At 39.2% G+C, this 10,220-nt stretch overlaps 1 protein-coding gene across 1 annotated transcript; it reads right to left on the bottom strand.

Annotated features, from left to right (window-relative positions):
* Positions 1-493: 493 nt before the first annotated feature.
* Positions 494-7,436, bottom strand: LOC149846274 (peroxisomal adenine nucleotide carrier 1-like). Its single transcript, XM_089997916.1, has 5 exons — positions 7,064-7,436; positions 4,403-4,634; positions 4,078-4,224; positions 2,018-2,187; positions 494-1,929 (listed from the first exon to the last, which is right to left on the bottom strand). The coding sequence occupies exons 1-5, from the start codon at positions 7,204-7,206 to the stop codon at positions 1,653-1,655; spliced, it is 969 nt and encodes a 322-aa protein (XP_089854042.1). The 5' UTR covers positions 7,207-7,436; the 3' UTR covers positions 494-1,652.
* Between the last annotated feature and the right edge of the window lie 2,784 nt (positions 7,437-10,220).

Raw genomic sequence — 10,220 nt, 5'->3', positions numbered from 1 at the left:
ATAAGGTAATAAAATATGAACTCTCAACCACTTACCTTCTCAATATCTGATACTGCTATACTTGGTGTACGCAATATAATGGAGGAATAGGAGCGAAGCTATCTGGGTCCATGATCCATTTATAGATTTCATTTTCTTTTTAGTTTGTTTGAGTATAATTTGGATGACGGATCTATCAACATGTCTTAATGTTGAGGTTTCTATTTTCAGTTTAAATACATCGTTATGGGGTTCTTGTAGCCAGAGATGAAAGATTGAATATGAGTTTATTTGCTTGAATTTTCCATTAATTTTCATAGATTTTCAGTAGTGGAGCCACCGTCCGTCGCACTATCGATCAATAATGCATAATTTCTTGATTAATTAGGCCAGTTTGCAACTAATTAATCAAGAAATTAGGCAAGTAAAACAACTAAATCAACAACAAAAAGATTATATAAATACCATAGTTGCATCTAATATTGTATTTATTCAATGAGTTTATTTGCTTGAATTTTCTTTTTAATTTTCATAGATTTGCAGTAGATCTAGTTTTTTCTAAGATTTCGGAGAATCCAGCATCGGATTTGCATCACAATATGAGACGAGTGTATCAAGTATCAAAGCAATTATGGGCAAAATTATTCATTTTCATGCAGAAAAGGGAAAACGGGTTTGGTTTAAACCCAGTGATAAATTGAATCCAGCCATATTTATTTGTGTAATTTCAAGATGGATCCAACTAGACCTGTCCATATTTGTTCCAAATCAAATTCGCATACATTCCACCCAGATCAAATAGTGCAGGTCGGATTCACATCCAACCTGCGTTGGAACTCTGATTGATCTTTTCAACTTGAACTGATCCAAGCAATTTCAAGCTCAATTAGTTAAGCATGACAAGCTTGTAAAATAAGTTCATCGAACTAAATGTGAGTCTATTTCAAGGGCTACAACAAGCTCATTCCAAGTCCAATTGAAAGACTCTGATCCTGGGGGCGGTTTCTTCGTGTAAATATCAACAACAAAAAAGTCCAATTGCGAGAAGTTTGGCTCCCTTACCAGCCATATTGCAACTGGGTTTGACTTGATCACAGGAACAACGGCATGGTATGGAAAGTTGGGGTTGGCTGAGCTGGATCAACATGAGACTCAAATAGTCTAGAACTCTTGATTGGCTTGGTCATTTGCTTCTTAAAGTCATGTTGGGACCAGTCAAGTCAACAAGCGCACTCGAGCATGCACGTGCACAGAGGGACTAAAGATTTGAAGTTCAGAGTGCCCACGTAAAAGAGTTCAGACATGCAATCAATCAATGCCAAGAAGAAAAAGAATGTTCATGGCCATATACTTCCTGATATCAACTCACTTGACTCCACAAAAGCCTTTGGCAGAAACCAGTCTTCTCATTCATGACAAATTTCCCCAGAAGATTGAGAATCAAGGCTGATGATTTTGAGCAAGCATACTGCTTGAACTTCTTTCACCTTCAACATAATGCTGGGTTATTCATGATTATGCCACTCCTTCACTCCCAGTGGCTAGTGATAAGACCAGAAACACCCATCACATTTACATACACACTACCAACCAGGGTTATTTCTCGTTTTGCCTACAGCCTCTGATAAAGATTACAGAAAGGGATAGGTACTGTCTTATAACATGAGGATCTTTCAAACATTTTTCACTCTCTTCCTAACAGCAAAAAGGTAGCTGTGCAGGGCGAGCATCAAAACCCAGGTGGTCTTAGAAATCTTCTCCTTTATCATTAACAGCAAGGCTGAACTCAGAACAGTCTTCAAAATCTGAGCATGCAGCCCTTTGTAGAAACCTAGTGGCCCTTCCTTCTTCCAAATAATATGCAACGTATCTATTATGCCTTTGGACTTGACTTTAGCACCTTCTTTTGTTTCTTCTTTTGGATCAGAAGCCTGGATCATAACCTTACACCTGCCAAGAAAAACACACGTTGTTATCAAATATTCAATATAACAGCAAAGCCATCAGGAAATAGTAGCAGGAAAAATGATATGACTACCTTATGGCAGGATACGTGATGACGGTAGCAATGCTCTTTGAGAGTGCACCCAATAAGAAAGCCAAAAATGCAGACAAAGCTTGAGGAGAGGGAGCTTCTGTGATCAAGTCTGTCCTATTTCTTCTTTGGCTCTTCAGCAGTCGTTGCTTCAGTTGATCAAATATAGTGTACTGCATACAAAGTTGAGTTGCAAAATCTTAAAATCACAATACAAAACTCTGTGTTCATTTTCATTCAATCATGTAGTAACAGAAATAAGGAGAGATCAATCAACCTCCAGCAACTTTAACTCTCCTATTGTTCTTAGACGTCCATTTTGACCTTTCAAGTGAATGGGATACATAACACAGGGAGAACATGACTATATGGGTCCTATCAAATCCAACCATAGGCTCTGTTTGGGAGCCCGTGTTGGAGCGGAGATGAGAGGCATGATGAGAGTGGAGATGAAAATGGGTGGTGGGAGTGGAGTTGTCAACTATGTTGATGTAGTTGAAATGGGAAAATTGGAGGCCATCGCCACCACCGTCTCCCAAATCCAGGCTCTGAAACAGCAGCTGAGATGGGGGATTCAGTGAATACAAATCTCCCTCCAAAATCCAACTGCCAAACACAGCCTTATTGGACTTCCCATTCATATGAAAGAAAAGTTGTCGAAAATATAGGAATTCCTGCTTGACAAAAGAACTCAATTACGGATGACAGGCAAAGAACTTCCCTCAAGCTTTTGTCTCTTTTGTCAGAGACTCTTTCAGTGAAGCAGACTAAGTCATTAATAGATACCAAGATCTATAGAAACGCATTAAAGGAATCTTCAAAAGCATATATCAGCACAGCCTCAATTAGATTCAAAATCAAAGATGGTTTTGCACTTGTAAGCACGCTTATGGTGAAAGATTGCTGGAAGACAACAGAACATCACATTTAAACATTACCAACAAGAAGCAAAGAGCAAAGAAGTAGTAGGACGACATGTTTATCTTTAGTAAATAGAACACAATCAGCAAAGAAGGTATGCTCAATCAAATGGAAATCACGTGCAACACTTTACAGATTTTCTCTTGCAGAAAAGGTTACTTGACAAGGTGTAAAAAAAGGAAAAGAATGTAAGACTAGCTTGAGGCTAAGCTTCGTTGTGTTTTTTTTTTCTTTTAATAGTTGTGAAAAGATACTCTAAACAGTACAGATATGGTCACAAGGCATCCATCACAATGATCTACAAATGAAAGTCATACAAGTAAACCAAAGGAAATTCAGCCATTTATTAGTGTCTTCAAGTTTCCATTTGATCCACAACGTTGTGCTTTTTTTTTTCCTTTAATAGTTGTGAAAAGATATTCTAAACAGAGTACAGATATGGTCACAAGGCATTCATCACAATGATCTACAAATGAAAGTCGTACAAGTGAACCAAAGGAAATTCAGCCATTTATTAGTGTCTTCAAGTTTCCATTTGATCCACAACTGTGCATTCGAACTTTCTATCACTACTTTATCTGCATGAAGCTACCACAAGAAAATGCATTTGCAAACAACTTATCCATCTTTTTCTTATTTGAAACACACAAGATGACAAAATTTATCAAGAATAAGCAGTCAAGTTGAACTTTTTCTATGTAACGTTAGGACTGTAAACAACTCTTCAGTCTGAGCCTGGGATCCAAGTCTGCTTCTCCTTTGACCAGGTATGATCCAGATCAGAATCTCAGATATGAATCTAACCTTGCATTACCAGATCCGATGCATTTACAAATGTCAGATTAAAAGAATTAGACATCAGAATGGTCTTCATGCTAAGGGGCAAACCTGACTCATGACCAATACAACCTGACTGCAATATATGATCCCCCATAACTAAAATGTACAACACGAGATAAGATCCCAAAAGACACAAGTCCATTACAAGCTGAATCCTTGCCACACCTTCCCATCTCTTAATCATATATAAACACAACATTGATGCCACACCTTGCCATATAAATGGATCCTACACATAGATGCACAGATTGCATATCCAGCCAATTCCAAGATAAAATTCAGCGTTGAAAAAAATTAACTACCTGAATAGCAGGATTTGATGTAAGTAGAAGAGATATGCCAAGGCCATCAAATGTCTCACTCCAGGATCCCTGTGAAAGAGTTTCCCAAAGTCCCTTTGATTTCCCAAATGCACTAGTTTGCATTCGCGACGATGCTGTATCTAATGGCTAACAGTTGGAAGACAAAAAAGAGAAACGAAAAAGGCAAGTCAGAGTCTGCTAAATAGAAATCATTATCAAAATAGCAGGAATTTCCTATGGAACAAATTCAAGTAGCATTGGAAAAAGAACAAAAGAAACAAAAATAACTTATTACTAAAAAAAAATCATACAAGGGATGCAATACCTGTGTAATTATCGCAGTGCAGGCACCTGCTGCAGCAGCAACAATCAGGTTTGCTTTTGTGCCAATTGATTTTGTTTGACTCCTGCTCAAATATAGCCTCTTGAAGTAACTGTAGCCATAGAAATAAATAAACTGTGCTATAAATGATTGCAGATTCTTTGTACCAAGCCCTTGGTACAATGAAAGAACCTGGCGAGTTGAAACAGCTTCCCATAAGACATCTAAAAGACTCCTGCAATTTTTCAGTTCAACCGAAAAAAAAAATCAGTCAGCAAAAATTCATACAGATATTTACTTGAATAAAATAAAGATGAACACATTAGGCAGAAGGAGAAAGCAGGGCTTTCCTATGCTGGCAAATCAGATAAAATACATAAGGAAATGAAAGAAAAAGAGGTTAAGGTGTCTTAATCAACCACTTGAGGGCTATTCTGCTGATATAATCAGAATTTGCAGTCTCTTGCATGATATTTATGAGTATTAATAAAGACAACATGTAAATGGTCTCACATACAGGTTGGAGCAGCTTCCACAAATTGAAAATACTGTGCACGAGGTGTCTTGATACCTTTCAGCTACTTTTCTCACACTAACATTACTGATAATACACCTACTACTGCAAGTGATAGCTATTCTCTCAATTACCAAGCAACTACAAACTGGTGACAAGTGACTGCCAGATGGAGAGAGTTAAAACTTAAAACCAAGGAGAAATTTTTTTGAAAGAACGAACTTTCGTAATTGAGTTATTTGAATCTTCACAAACGTAAAAGGTTCCTCAGTGCCATTTTATTAGGCAATAGGCTCATCCTCAGTAAAAGTCATCATTTCCATGGCAGTTAAAACCATTTTTCTTCAAGTGCCTTGATTAATCCCCTGTCTTGTGTCCATAAATTAATTCGTGGTTAGGCAATAAAATAATCAAGTGACTCTAGAAAGCCTAGAAATAGGCTAGACTAGGCTCTTCTTTTCTCTTTTTTCCTGCTTCCTTGTGTGTGGGTGTGCGGATGCGCCTAGTGGGAGATAAGCAGGGTGCTCTCAAATTCTGGGCCACTTTCAGACTTTAATTATTACAACCATATGGCTGAGGCAATGTGATCCTTATAACTTCTTTATCAAATGAGCCAGGACAAGACCTAGTTTCCTGAGTTCAAGATGTACCATGGCCTGGCTCCCACTAGAACATATTTCGGTTAAGTTTAATTCTGATATTAGGCCCAGTGGACTGGCTGTATCACAATCCAGACAAAGAGAGACCTGCTTGTTGCCCAACATGTTATCCACCTATTTGTGCCTTCTGTTGAATAAAACCATGCTTTCCACACATTCTCTCAGTACATATGATGCTATCCAACATGCACTGAACACTTAAAAAAGCAAAGAAGGCATAAACAGTTCCAATAGCAGAAGTGAGAATAAAATTTACATTAGCTTGTTGTAACCAGATAAAAATATCAAATTTTGCTTGAATACCAGTTTAAACAAAATTAAGGAGAATGAAATGATGCACCTTCTAATAAAATATCATAACAAACAGAAAATATCGTGCCTTCATGAGGGGAGACATGGTTGTCTCCTGCAGGCTATGTCACATGGGTGCGGGTGCGGGGGCGGGGGCGGGGTTGCGGCACTTTCAAAAAACTTGGGTGTGGGGGTGCGGCAAATATATATATATATAGTCCAAAAGTTAGACATAAATGACCCTAGGTGCATTGACTGCACCGAGGGTCAGGTTGACCGCATCGGGTGCGGCACCTAGTTGAAGAGTCCCTGTGACATACCCTGCAGGTAAAGAATGGAGGATGAAGCATGGCCAATGAAGATGGCTCCACCGAAAATTTCAAGGTTATAGCTCAACTCATGGCAATTCATTCACCTCTACAATAGTGAGAGGAACAAACCTTAAACTTCCAATCGGATCCTTTCCACACTTGTAGCCGAACTACACGATGCATTGTAAGTATGTGTCATTCTGAATTTCTATAAAATTCCACTATTGCTATGATTCACATCTTCATCTACTGACAATCACAGGATGTTCCTGATCTATATAAGGGTCTGTCTCACGATGCTTACGTGTCCAACATGGTTTGATCTACGCAAAATAAGGCACATTCAGATCAAGATATCTGGATCTTCGACTTAAGTAAAACACATCGCTCATTTGGAAAATCAAAATCCGCAAAAACTACCGCTTGCTACGTTGAAGACCACCAACAAAACACTAAAACCTGTAAAGGGTAAATCATAAGCTGATCATCTATCACCACACTGTTTCCTAAACAACCTCAGTTTCACAGTCTTCACAACAATACCACTAATCAACATCCCTTCTGCCACAAACCTCAAATTAAATTATAACCACATGACATCTTTAAGACCCACAAACTCTTTTTTTTAATGGGCTAAGACCCACAAACTCTTGTGTAAAAAAAACTAAAAAAACACACAGATCAAGGAAATCCACCATGGTGGTAGGCGAAATTATAAAAAAATAAGCAAAAAACAGCAATTTTCACGCGATTGAAGAAACAAAACCATGAATATACAACATAAACACAAGTGATCATGGATCAATCCTCAAACCAAACTTCCATTGCACTATACAACTAAAAAAATTGAACAGTTACAACCAAAACTTAGAGAGAGAGAGAGAGAGACCTGTATTTCTGAGTGCCGGCGGCTCGAACCTCGGCCTGGTACTTGGTTTTGCACGTGTCGAGAGGGTAGAGGACGGTGGTGCTTACAATGGACCCCACCGCACCAGTGGTCGCTTCTAACAGAGACTCAAAATCGATCGCCATGAAAAAATGAAAAAGGAAAAAGATTCGAATTCACACACAAACAACAGAATCAACTCTCTAGAACAAGCGTAGAGAGAGAAACCCCCAAGAAAAACTAAACCATCAACACCAAAAGAAAAGGAGAAAAGGAGATCAAGAAGAAGGAAGAAGAGAGTTTCTTATTCTTCCTGAGAGAGAGAGAGAGAGAGAGCTACACGACTCGACACAGAGAAAGTCTCTCTCTCTCCCCTTTTTGAACGAGAGCCGTGGCAGACGTAACAGGCAGCGCAGCTTCCGTGTTTAACTATTTCCCTTTCTTTTTGGAATTATTTACGATCCTATCCTTCTTTCAACTTAGGTAGTTGTTGACTATCGAGTTTGACTATGTTGAATTGACTGAGTCAATCGAGCCGTAAGTGAGCTCACCCAACGGTGACTGGCTGACTTGGTTCACTCTTTTGCGAGCATTTGGGAGCGTAGACCCTACCCCCATAAGTCCCATGTTGGTCCATGCTCGCAAGCCCGGTTAGGTTGCATCTTGGGGGTCGGTGACTCATGCTGCGTTAGGTGGGTGGACAGGTTCGTGGGTTCTAAGCACGTGCAAAAAGGAGTAATTCATCGGTATGCATGTCGTGTACATACTTGTGTCTTGCTTGTATTCATGATTCCTTGCTTGTTGGGCCCACCTGATAGGATGGGCTCCACTGTTTGGCACCACACATCTCTCAGATGAATGGTGCTAACTGCTCGATCTTTATGACTGAATAGAAACTACAGTCTCTGTTCGTGTCAGCGGAAAACTCTGAGAGCTTCCCCTCAATCCCAAGAAGTTGTCAAGCTTACTTACACAGGAGGGTGACACCCATGCGATTTGAACCTGGACTGCCTGTCCATCCCACTGAGCCAAACCCTTGGGTCTTATTATGAGGTTAAGTTGGGGGTAAAGTTTTTGTACTAATAAGCTCGTGAGTGAAGTGATTTAAATTATATATATGGTTTATATTTGATGCAAACAATTTAGTTTGAACACAATCTAACCTTATAGATGTATTTGGCATGCTGGATTTAGTAAGAATAAACTCTTGTATCATGTTTTTCTGTTAAAAAACATGTTTTTTTATTAGTCTGAAAAATTCATACCTTTATAACCATTGATTTTTTAGATCATCAGAAAAACTTATATACAGGTTAGATTCTGGCTATCCAAAACCCAGTTTTCACTAAACAAGGAAAACAACAAACAAAAGAGCTCATCCCTGTTTGCTAGGTCCTTTGCACAACTACTGTAGCAAATGCAGCAAATCTTCACCAAGGGTTGAATATGGATCCCATCTTTTGAAATAGGATGGGTTTCATCATACATTCAATCTTAGCCATCCAACCAATGGCTAGATGGTTGTGTTGGATGACCAGGATTGAATGTATGATGGAACCCATCCTATTTCAAAGGATGGGATCCATGTTCGAAGGGGTTGGGAGTAAGGGTGTCAACAGGTCGGGTTTGGTTTGGACTTAGGTGGAACTAGACTTGAACCAGATTTTTGGATACGGCATCAGGTCCAGACCCGGATCTAACAGTTCCACTATACCTGGACCTGATAAGAATTGCATGAACCAAACTCGGACCATACCCGATAAAACAATATTTTTTAACATTTTTACATTAAAAAAATATAGCTCTTTATCAGAACTCGGGTCGGGTTCATATCTGATATATAATTTCACAAACTATACTGGGGTCCATGTATTAATTGGACCTTCAGGTCCGGACCCGGGTCTTAATCGAGTCTTCTTATTTGTTACCATAGCCTATAGGATTTGGTTCGAGTAAGGTATGTGTAAACCCGACCCGTTGACATACCTAGTAGGGAGACTGAGAACTTTCACGTTTATGTCCATTTATATCATTTATATTAGTAGGGTGAGAAAAGTTAAAAATAAAATTGCAAATATAAACGACCAACAGTAATCAGCAGTGACATGGATGAGACTGCATCATTATCACGTTACTGGGTTTTGTAGTTTAGCACAAACGTGCACAGTTGGATGATGGACACGCGTCAAGGCAGCAAAACTGTGCTGCTTCGTTGTCGGGAGGGGTGGGTGGGTGGGTGGGTCCGGAACCGGCATCTTTTCTTGGATCAAAGTTTTATAATAAGATGCCAAATATATAAACTGGATTAGTTTCAGACTTAAATGATCACATTTTTGGTTTCCAATTTGGTTCCTTATTAATATTTTTCACCATATCCACGTTAGGATCCACATCAAATCCAACCTTTGAAAATTTTTCGCATGTGAAATGCTTCTTTCCAATCCTCTTTTTTTTTTTTTTTTTGAAAGGCAAGTGGGGTTAGGCATACCCCTACCAGTTATACCATTGGGTTTTGAACCTGCAACGTCCCAACACAAGGTGACGTCCACCAGCTGCTCCTACCAGATAAGCGGAGCCTTTCCAATCGTCTTTTAATGCATAGAAGATCACCAAACAAATTTGGATTCAAACTTTTGTTGTGCACATTCTTAGTCATACATGACAATGGTTGGCCATTGGCCATGTTCAGGCATGGGTTCATGTGTTGCTGAGAGAGATGGGTCAACTCTCTCTCCAACGCATGAAACACCTAGTAGTAGGCCTATCCAAATGAAGTATATTCAAATGTATTTCATTTGGATAGAGTTACCGATTTTTTCTTCTTAGAATAAAAATTAGTAGATCTCTGATTATGCTGGGTAATAATTACCCAAGGGTGGAGTTGTTTCAGAAACTCTCATTTATTAAGGAAAGGTTCTCTGTCATGGGCCTATTTTCTTCAACAGGTCAGCGCAGCACGACGATCCCTCCTCACCGTCGCAAGCCTACTTATCGCTCGCTTGCTAGTCGCGAAAACTTATAACAAGAGTGCAAGAGAGCAAGAGAGAATGGAGGGAGAAGAATTGCAATCACAAAAAGCAATCACAATGAGGGTGAAGAAAAGAAAGTTCAACGCATTTAATTCATTCACAATTTTGCTTGCAGACCATTACAGTTCAAA

This window comes from Nuphar pumila, chromosome 2, assembly GCF_984573655.1.
Source record: "Nuphar pumila chromosome 2, dmNupPumi1.hap1.1, whole genome shotgun sequence".
In the NCBI taxonomy this organism is placed as follows: domain Eukaryota; kingdom Viridiplantae; phylum Streptophyta; class Magnoliopsida; order Nymphaeales; family Nymphaeaceae; genus Nuphar; species Nuphar pumila.
The sequence above is the reverse complement of the archived record's forward strand: the minus strand, read 5'-3'. Positions and strand labels throughout refer to the sequence as shown.

Excerpts from the sequence above, each read along its gene's own strand:
- LOC149846274 (XM_089997916.1), bottom strand. The coding sequence starts at position 7,206 with ATGGCGATCGATTTTGAGTCTCTGTTAGAAGCGACCACTGGTGCGGTG. Across the intron at positions 4,225-4,402 it reads GCACTGCGATAATTACACAG|CCATTAGATACAGCATCGTC; the intron begins GTATTGCATCCC and ends TCCAACTGTTAG. Across the intron at positions 1,930-2,017 it reads ATCACGTATCCTGCCATAAG|GTGTAAGGTTATGATCCAGG; the intron begins GTAGTCATATCA and ends TTTTCTTGGCAG.